The sequence below is a fragment of the Pyrus communis genome, chromosome 5 (assembly GCF_963583255.1).
Source record: "Pyrus communis chromosome 5, drPyrComm1.1, whole genome shotgun sequence".
Classification (NCBI taxonomy): Eukaryota; Viridiplantae; Streptophyta; class Magnoliopsida; order Rosales; family Rosaceae; genus Pyrus; species Pyrus communis.
Window position 1 is genome coordinate 20,807,340 of NC_084807.1, and position 17,674 is coordinate 20,825,013.

The following is a 17,674-nucleotide window of genomic DNA, read 5'->3' on the forward strand; positions in this document are numbered from 1 at the left end:
GGCCTTTTGGGAGCTAACTGGCTTCGGGTTCCGTAGGAACTCCGAAGTTAAGCGAGAAGGGGGCTTGAGCAATCCCATGATAGGTGACCCACTGGGAAGTTGCTCGTGAGTTCCCAAAAACAAAACCGTGAGGGCGTGGTTGGGGCCCAAAGCGGACAATATCGTGCTATGGTGGTGGAGCGGGCCCGGGAAGTGATCCGCCCCGGGCTGAGATGTGACAATTTGGTATCAGAGCCAATCCCTGGCCGGAAATGTGCCGACTATGACATCGGGCCCCTAAGGGGAGTGGATTGTGACATCCCACATCGCCCAGGGGAGTGATCCTTATATGTATATTCTCATCCCTACTTAGCACGAGGCATTTTGGGAGCTCACTGACTTCGGGTTTCTTAGGAACTCCGAAGTTAAGCGAGAAGGGGGCTTGAGCAATCCCATGATGGGTGACCCACTGGGAAGTTACTCGTGAGTTCCCAAAAACAAAACCTTGAGGGCGTGATCGAGGCCCAAAGCAGACAATATCGTGCTATGGTGGTGGAGCGGGCCCGGGAAGTGATCCGCCCCGGGCCGGGATGTGACAATCTCTGTTTGCATTCATCGACATAGTGGGGCTCAATATCATCGTTTAATATGATTTCAGTGGCTACTGCAAATACGAACATGTCGTCGATGATAATTTCATTTCAATCCCATAATTCATTAGTACATGCATAAATTATGGAGATTTCTTTGCTTTCATGTACTTCTGTCTCTTCAAGGACATGTGTCTCATCAAGAATTTTTTTTTTTTCAGAATCATGAATTGTGGATCTGTCATTCATTTTCTTTTCATGAATGATTTCATTTATATTCAGTTGTGCCCTCATCTTCTCTTTTGAAGGGCTGAATCTTTTGAACCTGGGGGTCTACCATGCTTCAGGCTTGCATCAGATGAATTATTCGCTGCCATTTTATTGTGTCCCACATGGACATTAATTCTTGTAGGCGTATTTGTAGCTGGTATATGTGATTTTGTCACTTCATAGCATTATTAAATGCATCTGGCATTTGATTAGCAATACTTTGAAGATGAATGATCATTTTCACTTCATTTGCACATTGAGTGCTTTGTGGGTCAAAATGAGATAAGGTGGGTACAACCCATGTTAGCTTTTGCCATTCTTCTGGAACGATTTTTTCTTCCATTAACGACGGGAAGATTGTCTCATCAAAGTGACAATTCGCAAAACGAGCTGTAAACATATCACTTGTCAAGGGTTCTAAATATCTAATGATAGATGGTGAATCAAAACCCACATAAATTCTCAGTCTGCGCTGAGGCCCCATTTTAGTGCGTTCTGGCGGTACAATATACACATAAACAGCACAATCAAAAATTCGGAAATGTGAAATGTTTGGTTGATGCCCAAACATGAGTTGTACTGGGGAGTATTAGTGGTTGACTATAGGTCTCAATGGAGCCAATGATGCGGCATGTAAGATGGTATGTCCCCATGCAGAAACTGGCAATTTTGTTTTTATGAGTATAGTATGGGCTATTAATTGAAGCTGCTTGATAAATATTTCTACTAAATCATTTTGAGTATGGACATGAGGAACAATGTGTTCAACATCAATGCCTAGTGTCATGCAGTAATCATCAAAGGTTTGAGAGGTAAATTCATCAGTGTTATCAAGTCGGATTTACTTAATAGGGTAATTTGTGAACTGTGCTCGCAAAGTCTCGTAGAAGCAACATTTCGATTAGACAATAGGCAAACATGTGACCATCTAGTAGATGCATCAACTAAAACAATAAAATATCAAAATGGTCCACAAGGTGGTTGAATAAGCCTACAAATATCCCCTTGAATTCTTTGAAAAAATGATGGGGATTCAGCATCAATCTTTAGTTGTGATGATCTAATTATCAACTTCCCTTGATAACAAGCCTTGCAAGGGTTATCATTTAATATAGCAACATGTCTGCTCAATAATAGATGTCCATTAGAGTTGGTAATGATTTTACGCATCATGGTAGATCCTGGATGATCCAAACGATCATGCCAAAATATGTAAATTTTTGGATCAATGAACTTCTGATTCATGACAATATGTGCTTCATTTGTCTTTATGTATGTATAGTACAATCCACTTGATAAACCATGCAACTTCTCCAATGTACGCTTCTGGGTATCATTAGAGGTAATGCATATATATTCCACATTTTTTGCACTTTTTGTTTCAATGTGGTATCCATTTAAGCGTATGTCTTTAAAACTTAACAAATTTCGGGTAGATCGAGTAGCGTACAACGCATTTTGTATGGGCAATATTGTTCCATTTGGTAACATGATCTGGGCATTTCCTGAACCTTTAATTATATCTGATTGGCCTGATATTGTTGTTACCTTTATTTTTGTATGCATCAAGCTTGAGAAATATTTTCGATCTCAAAGTATTGTATGTCTGGTTGCGCTGTCTACAAAACAAATATCTCCGCCATTGCTCTTGTTTTGAGAATAACCATAGTTTTTATCCATGCTCTCTGAGTAAGGGAATTATAGTTAAAAACAATTTATTCATAATGAAATGCCATTTTTATTGAATTGAAATGTGAGCTTTAAACTACAAATTCAGATAATAAGAGTACATCAAACAAAAATGATTCAATTGGACCGATACACTTTATTCTCTATTTCCACAATGAAATCTGAGACATCCAAGAATGTTGTGTTCAATTGCCCTGATAAATCGAACAATGAATTATGGGTATCCATTGGTTTAACCTGGTTGTGAAACTGGACACCATAATTCTTGCCTTTCTCATTCCACCGGCCTCGCCTGTGCCCACGTCCTTGTTTGTAATTATTACCATGAGAGGATGTGGTATTCACTTCAAGGGAAATATCATTCACTTCTGGGAATAGCGTTGATCCAGTAGGTCGGGACTGATGATTTTTCATGAAGAGCTCATTGTTTTGTTCAGCCACAAGGAGCATCGACATCAGCTTGTTATACTCAGGTGATGGTCTCCCCATAAAGCTTCATCTAGGAGCTAATTCTGAACACTGCAGAGTTGTACTCAACAACCGTCTTGAAATCATGGATCCATAGGTGTGTCCATTCATAACAAGCCCTTGGAAGAATCACTGTTTTCTGGTTTTTGTATCTATTTTTCAATGCCTTCCATAGGGTTAATGGATCTTCAACCGTTAGGTACTCACTCTTCAGTCATTCATCAAGGTGGCGACGGATAAAGATCATGGCCTTTGCTCGATCTTGAGAGGATGTATTGTTTTCCTCATTGATGGTTTCTTCAAGATTCTCTGTCTCCAGATGGATCTTGGTATCCACTACCCAGGTAAGGTAGTTCTTCCCAGTAATATCTAGTGCAACAAAATCAAGTTTTGCCAAGTTCGTCATTTTCTTTTTTGAAAGAAAAATGAGATGTGTAAGAACTTGTAATAATATATATTCTGGAGGAATGTAGTGTTAGAACTTCTAGTTCTTACAAATTTTTCATTTTAATATTCATGCTAAAATGATAAGCACTCGAAACTTCAGGCTCGAGATTTACATGATTAATGATGAGGGCGATTGTAACACACCACTCTCATTGAAACAATATAGCATAGGGTGGACGATTATACCGTACCACTCAAGCAGTAGGAAAATTTAAATATGCAGAGTAGGGTGGGCGATTATACCGCACCACCCAAAATTGCAGTAAAATTAAATTTGCAGTTCAAGATGGGCGATTGTACTGCACCATCTTTGATCACAGTAAAATTAACATAAATCAACACTTGGTTAGTAGTCAAGAGTTACACCAAACAAGAATAAAAAAATATAAGTAATTGTTATATTGAGAATTAGGAGCAAGCACGGTGCTAGCAGATCTTGGCGAGGGTACACCAAGCAGGTGAGGCAGAGGAGGAAGAACAATAAAATCCTTGGAGGAAGCATTTTTCGGCTAAGGAACTGGTTAAGGTTAGAGAGTCATGCTGATAATGTGTTATAAATAGAAAAAGTTAAAGAGATAATCTTTACTAGTGACAAGAGGGAAGCGGGTGCTATATATCACATTGTTTAGTTTCGTAACTATAACACAAAGATTGCAGGAAAAAGAGGAAGGGAGGGATGTTGATATTATTGCTTTTTACTTCTTTTCTTTGTTGTGTCTTGTAATCATACACAGAGTGCTTTTTATATAGAGCCACATCCGTGACAAACCAAAAAAGTGAAGTGATTGCACTTTTTGAAAACTTTATATAATAACAATCACACTACTATGACCTTTTTGAAATCTTCACATAATAACAAACTACTGTGGCCTTTTTGAAATCTTCACATAAGAACAAATACACTACTGTGAGCATTTTTGAAACTGATTTGATAGTAAGCACTTTTACTTATAAGATTTCTTATTGAAATATGTTGTTCTTTTGTAACCAAAAAGTATGTTGAAATGTTAATTACAATTTCAAGTCCTTAATGAAATAGAAGTGCTTTTTGAAAAAGCATCTAAGAGCTACTCCAAGAAACGCTTTTTCATGCGATATCAAATGCGTTTCAAGTCGCATAAAGGTTTGAAAGCCTTCAGAAGCAGATTGACTACGCATTTAGAGATAGTTTGGAACATATGTTGAAAGGGTATGTGTTTTTCTATTTTCGTTTTTGTTCCTAATCTTCACATCTGGATTTTAGATGAACTATTTTTATAATCCATTGTATTGATCCTATGATGTTTATTTCACATTTCAGTAGTTCAACCCATCCAAAAAAATTGTTGGCCTATGAATGTGGTTTCGATCCTTTCGGTGATGCAGTAGTCATTTCGATTTACGATTTTATCTTGTTTCACTTTTATTTATTATCCTTGATCCATAAGTACCCTTTTCCTTTTCTTGGGCAGTATCTCTCAACAAGATTGATCTGTTTGGATCTTGGTCCATGATGGCCATTTTATTGATTTTGACAATCCGATCTCTCTATGAATGAAAAAAAGGAAGTAGATTGTCTGTCCTCCGGTTTAGATGTCTTTTTCATCTTCTCCTATTTTGTATGGTCACGGTTAAACCATGTTAACATTTTATATTGATTTTTTTTATAGGGATAATAAGACAAAAAGAAATAAGAATATAAAATGTTGATGTGGTTTAACCGTGACCACATAAATAGAAGGAGATGGGAAGGGCACTCAAACAGGAGAGCAGAAAATCTACTGGTTAACTGGTTAAGTGAAGCCAAAACGAGAGGGTTTCTAAAAGGCTCCAATCCAGTGAAAAGCCGCTTAAGCTAAAAGCACTAGTTTTTTGCCAGCCAGTCAACAACCAGTACATAAGATAACCCCGAAACGGGAGAAAACCCCCCTTTCTACCTTTCTTTCTCGACTGCTGTTAAATAAATCTTTATTTGAGTTCCCAATGACTGGTGAAACTCTCCCCGAATGAATCATATCGCTAGAAGAGAAACCGTGAACTAGAATAGAAGAGCTTGCCACACCAATGAGTAAATACATTGTAGTAGCCTCTTCAGAACTATCATCAACGATACTTATTTCGGTAGAGGCAAAATAGAGAAGTTGTTCAAAAATCACAAGTATCGAGTGTTAAATTTGTTTCACCAACTTTTGGACCCAGCAAATCAACAGTAACCCGTGACTCAGGTAAATTGATATGCATCGATGAAGTGTGGTTTTACACAGACACTACTCGTGAACAAGGAAAAGAAAAAGTTGGAGGGTTAGTCATCTTCAAAGTTCAAAATTCAAAATGTCTATGATATTAGAAGAGGTTTCAGATTCCCGACACTCACCATTTTCACCTCCGCCCAAGCCTTCAGCAACCCATCCGAGGCCGGTAATTCAAGTGAGGTCAGAAATGGTGGGTGTCGGGGGCGAGGAAATATCAACCGTAAATAGAAAATAGCGTCTTTGAAATTAGAGAAGCATTTGGCACTTCTTTCTTCAAGAGAGGGTTTTACAAGGCGAATATGAAAGAAACGCTGTATGTAACTTATGAGGCAAGATACAAGCAAAACTGCAATGACAGATAATTAATTTATTGTAATGTAATTTCTTTTTCTAACATTACAATTTTAATTTTGGAAACCCGAAAATACAGCGATCAGAATCAACTGAAAAAATTTACGAGCAACACTGCACAGAGCGTGCTGAGAATCTCGTGACAGATTATTGTGACAGATGACTAACAGAAATCCCAAAAGGGAAACAGTTAATTTTCATTGATGTGTAAGTATACCCTTATGCTGTGTGTGGCAGGCATACTCCTTCGCACCAGAATTAAGGCCGGAAAACTTGCCGCCATTCAATATACTAGTGAAAATTGAATGCATAAACCTACAGCGGAGACAAGCACCTGATCATAATTCTTTATACTTCGGACTGATTTGATAAAGTAATTTGTCGATCAGGAATATAGAAAGATTAATCGACAAACAAAACACAAACGTACTTACTAAACGTGTTTCCCATCATGGAACTGAGCATTTTTTGAAGATTTGAAAGTTTCCAAAAATTCCTTGGCTTTCTCTAACTCGTACTTCTGCCTAGAATTGTCCCACTTGTGTTCAGTTGCTAAAATTTCAATCACACGTGGCAATGCCTTGCTTGCCGCATCAGTGTCAAGGAAAGCAAGCCGAGATCTCCTAGCAATGAAATCAATGGCAGATTCACAGTACTCATTTCGAGCACAGTAGGCAACCTCAGCCTCTAGAAAGGGGTATCCATGGGCAAGCCTCTTCCCCAGATTTTCGTTCTAAAATTTGAAAATATGAAGTTATAAGTGAGTATCGTTATTTAAGGACACCAGAAGCATATTGTTATTTACGAGAAATCCATATATTATAACAGATTACAAGTAATACAGTAACTTTTGGAGCAAGAAAAACCAACCTGAGCAATGGCAGCAACTTGTTCAGCAAAAGTACCATATGCATGGGACAGATGCTTTGCTGCAGCAGTGTCCATCACTGCAGGAACAACTTTACCATGGCTGTTCTTCATGCGCACATATTGTTGAGCTATAACTGTAAAAGATGCAGGGTCCCATCCGTCTCCACCGACAATATGCAGCTTGGACGTCAAACATCCATTTTCTGGGGTCAGATTTCCAGACTTTATTGCTGCATTAACCGCATCTTCTGCCATGCTGAAAATTTTCTAGTCAGCAAAATATAAGTTGCCTAGTTTCAAATGGAAAACCTCTTAACTATAAACTAAATCATCTCAGCTCAACCAAATAAACCTTACCCACGGTAAGTAGTCCACTTGCCGCCCGTGATTGTTACCAAACCAGGATAATCTTCACATACAACATGATCTCTGGAGATGCTCTCAGTGCTTTTCGCAGATGGATCCGTTGCCAATGGCCGAATACCACTCCACGCGGAGAGAACGTCCGTGCGGCGTACCTATATTTTCCCAGCAATGCTTTAGTCCCAACAAGACAACTAAATAGAAAAAGAAAGAAGAAGACACCTAGATTGAGTTACAGCATTAAATGTCTTCCACTACTTTCTGCATTTGGACATCATTTATCAACCCGACTTAAAAATTCAACTAGTCAGAGAAATCCTAAAGGAGAAAGTGTTAAACTGAGGGAAATAATAGACAATCAACTGACCAAGCTGCTCATGTTGATAATTAATATCCAAATACAGATCATAAGATCACACTGAATCTACACGCAAAATTCTAGCTGACTAAATAGAAAGGAAGTAATCATTGAAAGAACATATTTTTAATTTTATAACTGCTAATGTCTATTTGACGTGTGATAAACATGGTGTTGGGTCATAAACTTGGATTAGCAATGCAGGAAAAGATGCCCCACAGGCACAGAGAATCACAGACCTTGACATTAAGGTAATCACAAATGGCATCCAGTATGAACTGAATCTCATCCTCATGTGGTTCAGGAAGAAGAGTAATAGAAGTGTTGGAATCTGTGGTGCCAGCAATTGTTCGTCCCAACCATGGAAGCATGAAAACAACACGTCCATCCTTAGTTTTAGGAACAATCAAACCCATACCCTCCGGAGAGTAATAGTCAGGAAGTACGATATGTACACCGCTGCTTGGGCATATCATTGGTTTTGCATCTTGATCTGCCATCTTCCTTAAAGAGTCACAAAATGGACCGGCAGCATTCACGACGACTTTTGCATATGTATCAAACTCTTTCCCTGGTAACTTAAGAAATTCAGTAAGAATCACAACGTTCAAAAAGGAAATTACTAAATCATCATTTTCACATTACATTAGTATATAAACCAGTTGTGGAAGTGTGCGCTCATTCTACCTGATAAGTTGTCTCGGATTCTTGCACCAATTGTCCGATTGCTAGCCTCATCCTTCAACAAAGCAACCACTTCTGCATGGTTAAGCACTGCTGCACCAGCTACGGCAGCAGTGCACGCCAATCCAACATTAAGACGTGCGTCATTCATCTGCCCATCATAATACACCACAGTGCCCTTCAAGCTTTTATTGTTACCCTTCCTGGCAAGGGTGGGGAACAACTCAACGGATTCTTGTGCCGAATAATATCTGGACACATGTAAGAGTCGTAGTCCTGCCACCAAATCGTACATTTTCAAGCCCATCCAGTAGTACACTACCTCAAACCAGTCAAAACACGGTGTCATGCATGGCAAAGCATGACAGAGGTGTGGTGCATTCTCAATAACCTGTTTACGCTCCTCAAGCGCATGGAATACCAACTTCAGCTGTCCATAGTCAAGATTAAACACGGCTTTCTCCAAGTACCGAACACCTAACATAATAAATTTTACACAAGCCGCCGGGATGGTATTAAAACTTAATGGGAAACTAAAATATTAAAAAAATAAAAGATAATGATTACTAACTCCAAACGAAAAAATTCGAACATCATATTGTGTTATACTTACAGTCCAGTATTTGAAAATTATCATAGCAACATGAACCGGCCAAATCATAGATTCAAAATTGAAAGATAACAACGAAATTTCGGATTATTCCGTCTCGATTTACTATTAAGATCAATATAGACAAAGTTAAAAAGTTGACGAAATTACAACGGCTCTGTAAATTAATCCACTCCTGTAGCTCAATTTCTCTTCAAGCACACAAATGCATTGACAGGAGGCCAAAACGACAAACAAAACAAAACGTCAACAGCAACATTAAGAACCGGAAATGACAAATTGAGAGGACAGGGAAATCCATGTAATGCAATTATGCAACACAATATATACAGAGAAGTATGAATTCTATATATATATATATATATATATATATATATACGGATACGGATACGTGTAGGATTGTACATACGCAGTACGCCTACCTCCATGAATTAGCTTGGTGGACCGCGACGACGTTCCAGAAGAGAAGTCCTCGCGCTCGACGAGGCCGACGCGGAGGCCTCTGGTGACGGCGTCAAGAGCGACGCCACTTCCGGTAGCGCCACCGCCGATGACGAGAATGTCGAGCGGGTTGGAAGCGCTCGCGCTAATCAGAGCGGCCTCCTGAGCCGCTCTAGACGGAACCACAGCGTTCGGGTCGCTGATCCTCTGGCGAACGGCGCCGAGGGAGGAGGGTCCATTGCCACGGTCGCTGGCGGAGAAGGAAGGCTGGAGGAGAAAGGCGCCGCTTGCCGCGGTGGCGACGCAGGCGGCAGCTCCGAGCCGACGCAGGCGCATGGCGGTGGCCATAAATTGAGAGAGAGAGAGAGAGTGGCGGGAGCGTGGGGTCGTAGAAAAAAGTTCTTTGCCTTGGGAATCGGTCGCGGGGATTGAGATGCAGTGAGATGCGATAGTGTCCTATGTGTTGGTTGGGGAAAAGGATCCTCACGGATTCTTTTTATGAGATCTAGAGATCTTGTAATCCTGATCGTTCATCATACATCGTGTAATCAGTTTTCGTTAAATATTATTTATATTTAATTTTAAATTTTAAAATAATTTTTGACCGTACTATGCACGATGAACTATCATGATTACGTGATCTCTAAGATCTCCAAAAATAGAATTCGACAAATATCCTTTTCCGTTGGTTGAAACTTGATAGAGTGACATTTTCCTTCCTTTGTCATTTTTCTTATTTTTCCTTTTTTTTAATAACAGCACGCCGCTTTGTAATGTAATTTTTAGGACTTTATCAACTCTCTTTTTCCTCAACTTGAAAAATGGTAATTCTCGCTTTACTATTTCAATCATTGTGAAATTCTAACTTTCATACATTAAGGTTTTTTTTATCCTATTTTTATATCTAAAGCTTAAATTTTGTAACACTTTTATAGTTCTATTATTCTTTCTGTCAAGAGCACAATTAACTAATGACACGGCATACGGCTGAATGATGAACACCGTGGATAGCACATGGACAATGACTGGACCTCGTATGACATTTTTTAGCAAAAAATTTGAAAACTTTAGAAAACAAGGGCCTTTTTGATATCTTATTCAAATGATTTCATCATTTATCAAAACATTTATTAAGGACTTATCTTGAAAACAATTTTCTTTAAGACTCAAAAACTTATTTGGTATTAAATTTAAAATTTTTAAATCTTAAAATTTAAACTGGATAAAAGAGATCCAAAGAGAAGGAGTTGCAGAAGAGGGAGAAAGATGAGAGAGGAGAGAAAAAAAGAAAGAGAGAATTAGAGGAGAAAGAAGAGAGGATTAAAGGAGATAGAGAGAAGGAGGAGGAGAGAGAAAGAAGGAAGACGAGAGAATAAAGAGAGCCGATTGGAGAAGAGAAAGAAAAGGAGAAAGAAGGAAAAAAAAAAGGAGAAAGGAGGAAAGAAAGAAGAGAGATACATTCGAAGTGAGAGGGGAAGAGAGACAAAAGAAGGGAGTGGGCTAAGTTCTCTAAAACCTCACTTTTGATGTTTTTAGATGATAGGTCATTTTTTAAATTAGTTTTCAGAGAGCAGAGTGGCTACTTTTGAGTTTCCAAGGTAAAGTGGGATCGAAATCAAGTAAAATGACGGCTTTTGAGCTTTAGGAACAAAGTGAGATTGACATCAAATTCCATATAATGTAGCTGAAAATAAGTCTATTTTTTATTTATAGTTGCATGAGCCTAATTTTCAAGCAGAGTAAGCTCATCAAATGTACCGAAGCAATCTCAGTCCGACCCAAGGCCCAGAATAACGAGTCCAGGCCCATTATAAAGTTGCTTCAAGTAAGTTTCATCGTCTTCATCCCCGAGCAGACGAGCCGGTTCTGCAACTGCAAAAAAAAAAAAATAAATAAATAAAGACAGAGAGACGTTTGGACTGCCATGGCTCAGATTCCCAACTTAGACAATGCTCCGATCAATCTCACATCCCTCAGGTACCAACTGATTACATTTAATCTCCAATTAATTTTGTATTTTCTTCATATATATATATATATGTATATATGTATATATGATTATATTATATAATTCTTGTGTGGATATTATGGTATAACAGGGAACAGTCTCAGAGGGAGCTCGTAAACATCCTCAAGAATGTGAGCTCCAATTCCTTATTTCAATTTATTTTCCGTTGAAATTTAAATTAAAAATGTCTTGAATTTTGATTTGTTTGATTGTTCTGGAATTTGTAGATTCGAGGAAAGAAGTGTTTGGTCATTCATCAGAAGCTCAGCGGCTCTCTCTCGTCGATCATCCAGACTTCGATCCTCAAAGTAATTCTATCACATTATTTCCATAGAAATTCATGTTTTTCTGCTGAATTTTGTTTGTGATGTGATTTTTATGCTTGTTAAGCTAGAATTTAATGGGAAACTCGCATTCGAAATTTGATTTTCGATTCTTAATTTTTGGCAAAGCAGTTGTTACATTCAACTGAAATGAGTTGATTATAATGCAGGAAGCTTTTCAGGTGGAATTTAGATTGTACTTCTTGTTGTTTTACTGGTGCATGCAAACATGCAAACAGGAACATGGAATTGAGTTGCGGCATCTTTCAGCTGATCCCATTCAAACCGAGTGTTCCAAGCTTGTTTACCTTGTCCGTTCAGAGCTTACGTTGATGACATTAATTAGTTTGCATATTCATAATGATACGTCAAAAGGACTGCAGAGAGAATACTATGTTTATTTTGTCCCTCGCCGTGCAGTTGGGTGTGAGAAGGTGAGCGTGCCTTGGCTATTATGATTACTTTGTATAAGTGATGGTTTTCAATGGATGCATTGCCGGTACATTTGAAAATTGAATGATGATAAATTCCATTTTGGTTTTTCAGATCCTTGAAGAGGAAAAGGTCCATCACTTGTTGACTATAGGAGAGTATCCGTTATACATTGTTCCTTTGGACGAGGATGTTTTGTCATTTGAACTTGATCTTTCTTGCAAGGCACTGGAGAAATTTCTCATTTTATATTTTTTGGATTTATTTTAATTATTTTTTAACATCAGATGTTTAAACTTATTCTGCACTATTTGATCTATGTCTATTAACTTTCTTTTCTCTCTGCATGGTAGGAATGCCTAGTTGATGGTGATACGAGCTCTCTTTGGCATATTGCAAACGCGATTCACAAGCTTGAGGTTGTAGAAAATATGTGCACATTTTTGTTCAGTTTACTTTAGGTTTAGCTTTCTCCTTTTAATGGTATTTATGTGATTTATTTGATCATGCAAGAATGAATATATATGTATATATAAATACACACACACACACACATACACGCACTTGTATAGCATTGGAGCAAAAGAATATTATGATTGTAGTGAGAAATTGTGCTTCTAGTTACTCTAGTTAATGTTCTTTCCCTGGGTGAAAATTGTTCCTTATTTATTGTTTTGTTTTGAAGTTTTCTTTTGGGGTGATACCAAATGTGAGGGCTAAAGGCAAAGGATCAGTGCGTGTGGCTGACATTCTAAACCGTATGCAAGCTGAGGAACCGGTTAACTCACCTGATGCAATTTATGCATGACTTTAAGCTCCTTCTCTTATGAATTAATTTAAAAAATATATATAAACTGCATATTAAAATGAACACTTAGTAACCTTCCACTAATATCTTGCTTGTAACATCAGATGGTTGTGCCTGAGATAAATTCTCTCATCCTTTTAGATAGGGAGGTATACTCTCTCTCACTCTCATTCTCTAAAAGTTATTAGTTTGCCACACAACATGGCGTATTCTGGCCATTTCTTGTGGTACAAATTTGTTTGCAAGACATGCAGTAAATAACTTGAAATTCATTTAGTATGCCATTTTGTTAAGTTTACTTAAAGTTTTTATTTGGGAAAGGAATAAAAAATTGCATGGTAAAGTTATGAACCCTTCTTTATAATCATGGCATATACCATTCCTTATTCAGAAAGTTACAAACTCACATCCAGCTACTGCATATGTTGCTACAACTGTACCGTCAATTGTGGTTTTTGCTTACATTGATTATTCCTTGGATGTAGGTGGACTTGGTAACTCCCATGTGTTCTCAATTAACATATGAAGGGCTTCTTGATGAGGTAAGTCATTGTAAAAACTGGCGGAAGTATGTATTCAGTAGAAAATCAATCACATGGCATGATTATGATAAAAGCTGCATGGGTATGAGAGGTAACTAGGTATAGAAAGCGTATGTTAAAATTTTGAGTTGCTCGTGAGGTTTTTTTCATCTGGACTGTAGCATTCTGATTCGATTGGCATCCTAAGAAAGTATGCAAGTTTTGCCAGTAACTTTCTCATTTGTTTTTCATTAAATCAGTATATTATATCTACTCTGATTAATTATTTGCCTAATACCTAGATTTGTAAGTCAACTGAACCTAAGTCTTTTTTTGTATTAAACCTAAAACTTTAATGAGAAACCTTAAATTAAGGAGAATTCTTGTTTGTTTGTAATTTGAATTAGTTGCAAGCTATCCCTAATCATTTCAGTGCAGTTTCTGCATATCAACAATGGTGCTGTCGAGCTAGATGCATCTTTCATGGGGGCGGCCCAACAAGAGGGAAAGAAGATGACAGTTCCACTTAATTCAAGGTGTTTTCATTGTTTCCTTGAAAGATTTGCTAATTCAAGGGCGTCATGTCACACATATACTCATTTTAAGTCTTTTGGCACATCCATTACACTCGTTGCTCTCAAATGCCTATACCATCTTCGTCTTTTCTTTCTGTAATTGTTTTTCTTTACTCATTTTTCTTCCTATGTGCTTCCTTGGTCCTCTGTGTTTACACTTATTACTGTGTATCGTAATAATTACAGTGACAAGCTGTTTAAAGAGTTACGGGATCTCAACTTTGAAGTTGTTGGCCAGGTTGATCTATATTCACCACTTTAGACTGTTATGTTTTCTTTTCCTGAAGCTATTTCTTCTAAGTTCTTATGAAAATGAAAAATCCTTCCTAGCAGTTCCATTTCTCATTGCTACCTGCAGTATGATTGCAGATTCTACGTCAAAAAGCACAATCAATGAAGCAGGACTACACCGATGTGACTAGCAATGTAAGTGAATGTTATAAGAGCTGAATACTTGCCCTTCTGCAATCATGAGGTGATTTCGACTCAATTTTCTATTCATGAACCTGATGGTATTACCAGAATTATTTTTTTCTAATGAAGTGATAAATAATTTTGCATATAGAACCAGACAGTTTCTGAATTGAAGGACTTTGTAAAAAAACTGAACCCGTTGCCAGAAATGGCTGTAAGTAATTCTTTAAATCATTATAGGAATCCATACAGGGAGTTTTATATTCTGATTTGCTACAATTATTGCTGTAGAGGCACATAAATCTTGCTCAGCATCTGTCAACGTTTACGTCAAAGGCATCATTTCTCGGACAACTTGACATGGAACACACAATTATTGAGGGTCAAAGTTATGACATGTAAGCTGAATTTAGGCTGCTGCTGTTGAGAACTTACATGTTTAGGGGTTTTAAGCTTTCATTTTCTTTAGCCATGTAATTAAGACTGAAAGAGTTTGTGAATGCAGATGCTTTGAGCATATTGAAGAAATGATCCATAAGCAGGAGCCTCTTGTGAACGTCCTACGTGTTCTCATATTGTTTTCTATTACAAATTCTGGGTTACCCAAAAAGCATTTCCACTATTTAAGGCAAGTGCTCTTCACTCATCACACAATACGTTTCAATTTAATCCTTTTGGTTTTATATCTTATATTAAATGGTTTTTGTATTCTTGGTTTAGGAGAGAACTACTCCATAGTTATGGATTCGAGCACATGGTTACACTGAATAATGTAGAGAAAGCTGGATTGCTTAAAAAACAGGTTCATTTTTATTTTACCTTGCAAAATCATCCACTGGTTTCCTTGGATAATTTAGTAACTGGTGAATGGACTTGTTTGCACAAAAGAATAAATGTGGATTCATTGTACACGTCTGAACCTTGCAGGAGACGAAAAGCAACTGGCTGACAGTTAAACGTGCCCTGCAACTTGTAGTTGAGGACACTGACACTGCAAAGTATTTTAATTTTCTTTTTGGCAGTGTTCCCTTTTCATTGGTACTAACTTGGGAGGCAATTTTCTTATATCACAGTCCCAATGATATTTCTTATGTGTTTTCTGGATACGCACCTCTTAGCATTCGCCTCATCCAGCATGCTGTTCGATCTGGATGGTGAGCCTAATTCCTTCACTAAATTTTTTGTAGCATGTTCGTTTTCTTTCCATTTTTGTTTGTCTGTTTCTCATCTTCTTTCAGTAGATCCCATCAATTCTTCTTCACCACGAGTATATATTCTGCAAGTCATTTGCCCTTTGTTATACTCAAGCTCTTCGAAAACCACAGGAAATGATAAAGATGTACAATCTATCGTTTAAGTTTTCTAATAAGGGCCCATACAATTTAGAATAGTTTAAGACTGAGGCAAGTTCAATTTTGCTGGAGACAAATTCCAGGTAGGCACTGAAGCCGGAAATGTACTCATGCAAAGTGGACAGCTGGGTCCCTAAATTTATCATGTTAAATGTCTATATTTAATTAAATCAACGTTGGAAGTTTCTTATCTGTAGCCATGGTATAATATTCTGGGAAGTTGGTATTACAAGATGGTTTCTTGGTCTTGCCTCTTCTACATGATTTACCGGTTTCTTGGTCTTGCCTCTTCTACATGATTTACCGTCGTCCCACCAGAAATTCATTACACCAGTCTTTTACTAGATACAGGTTGGTTTTGTTCATGTTATATCGGTATCTGGGTCTCTTAGTTGAAATTTCTTTATTTTTGTAGAGCTCTTACCTCTTACTGAAACTTTGAAGTTCGGCAGTCAAGGATCAGAACTTCTATTTCAAATAAGGCTTGCACATAAAAAAAAGACTTTCATAGGACTCAAATTAAAGTCTTGTGGCTTTTTATGATTAATTTAAGGCTCATTATTCTTTTCCCCTTTTCCTCTTCGTATTGCTTTGGTTTTGGCGGAATTTTCATTGTTGTAAATTTTCATGATCTCGATATTTGTTTAATTTGCTCTAAAACATGCAACTTTTTTACTTTCAGGCGTCCTATAATCTATTGAAGAGATTCTGAGGCTTTTACCTGGACCACATTCAGAAATAAAGAGAGTTAGTACATTTCTTGAGTTATTTGTTCTTATTTTATCTTTGTGTGTGTATGTTGGATTACATGTTAAGCTGACTTTTTCCGTTGTAACAATTTTGCAGGGCAGATTCTCAGGCAGCCATCGTTAGACACTTTGCAGGGGCATTCGGCCAATGTAGACAAGTATGTCCCAACTGTTCCTATTTTATAAGATTCTGCTCTCAGTACCATCTTGATTTGTTGTTTGCTAATGCTGCATGTATACTTCATTGTAACATTTCTTAATATATCCCAGGGTGTCTGATGGAAGGCGTTCTCTAGTACTTGTTGTCTTCGTTGGAGGTGCAACGTTTGCGGAGATCTCTGCTCTTCGATTTCTCAGTGCTCAGGTATGTTGATTGTTTTGCACATATGAAATCTACGACATTTCTTTAGGTTATGCGATTTGGTAGGTGGATGGGTTGGATCACATTTGTACAACTGTTTTTGTTCACGTGTCGGGGTTGATTGTCCCAAATTTTCTCTCCTTTTCTCTCATCTGTTGCCTGCTTGATGTCCTAATTCCTGAATCTATGGTAATTTGGATCTTGTAGGAAGGGATGGCATATGATTTGATAATTGGGACCACGAAAATCGCCACCGGCCGTAGCTTGATTGAAACATTTGTGGGAAGTTAGATTGACGTGTAAAATTTTGTAGATCAAATAAAATTTTGTAAATTTTTATTGAAAGACCCGCTCTGCGATTCCTCTTAGGGCTCATTTGTGCTTTTAAAATGGCTGAAAGCGTTTTTAGAGAAAATGTTTTTAGGTTCCCAAAGCACTTTAAGTGTTTTTTTCAGGATTTACTTGCATTTTTACTAAGAATTGGTTCCAAAATTTTTTTCACCAAAAGCGCTTTCAATTATTTTAAAAGTACATCCAAACGAGCTCTTGATCAACGGGAAGTGATTCGAACTTACTTAAAACTTTTTCCGACAGCATGGGAAGATAGATTCTGTGAGGCGAAGAGCTATTCCTGTTACTAATAAAATGTATTTATATTCTCAACTTGTGTTCTTCCTGCTGTTTCTCTAATACATTTAACTATTCACTCAAAGAAAGATAATGGATTTCTGTTTAAATAATAGATGAATAATGTTTGAGAAGCATGAAACATGCAAGTTT

The 17,674-nt window shown here is 37.6% G+C and overlaps 2 protein-coding genes across 3 annotated transcripts; one reads left to right on the top strand and one right to left on the bottom strand.

The window, feature by feature from the left end:
- Nucleotides 1–6,013: 6,013 nt before the first annotated feature.
- LOC137735132 (glycerol-3-phosphate dehydrogenase SDP6, mitochondrial-like) lies at nt 6,014–9,770 on the bottom strand. Of its 2 annotated transcripts, none has more exons than XM_068474513.1 (7): nt 9,333–9,770; nt 8,304–8,777; nt 7,856–8,187; nt 7,253–7,413; nt 6,896–7,151; nt 6,460–6,758; nt 6,014–6,340 (listed from the first exon to the last, which is right to left on the bottom strand). In XM_068474513.1, coding segments are annotated over exons 1-7 (1,890 nt in total). In that variant the 5' UTR covers nt 9,700–9,770; the 3' UTR covers nt 6,014–6,339. The 2 variants fall into 2 exon arrangements, with proteins under 2 accessions (XP_068330614.1, XP_068330615.1); XM_068474514.1 differs by having other exon boundaries at nt 6,456–6,758.
- Nucleotides 9,771–11,237: 1,467 nt separating this feature from the next.
- LOC137735496 (vacuolar protein-sorting-associated protein 33 homolog) lies at nt 11,238–17,550 on the top strand. Its single transcript, XM_068474928.1, is given in 23 exon segments — nt 11,238–11,328; nt 11,451–11,490; nt 11,587–11,667; nt 11,922–12,116; nt 12,229–12,339; nt 12,468–12,533; nt 12,800–12,907; nt 13,027–13,071; nt 13,408–13,464; nt 13,882–13,979; nt 14,205–14,256; nt 14,388–14,444; nt 14,584–14,646; nt 14,724–14,830; nt 14,938–15,060; nt 15,153–15,234; nt 15,360–15,430; nt 15,506–15,586; nt 16,467–16,473; nt 16,475–16,548; nt 16,644–16,691; nt 16,804–16,897; nt 17,102–17,550. Coding segments are annotated over 23 exon segments (1,797 nt in total). The 5' UTR covers nt 11,238–11,275; the 3' UTR covers nt 17,186–17,550.
- The last annotated feature ends 124 nt before the right edge of the window (nt 17,551–17,674 follow it).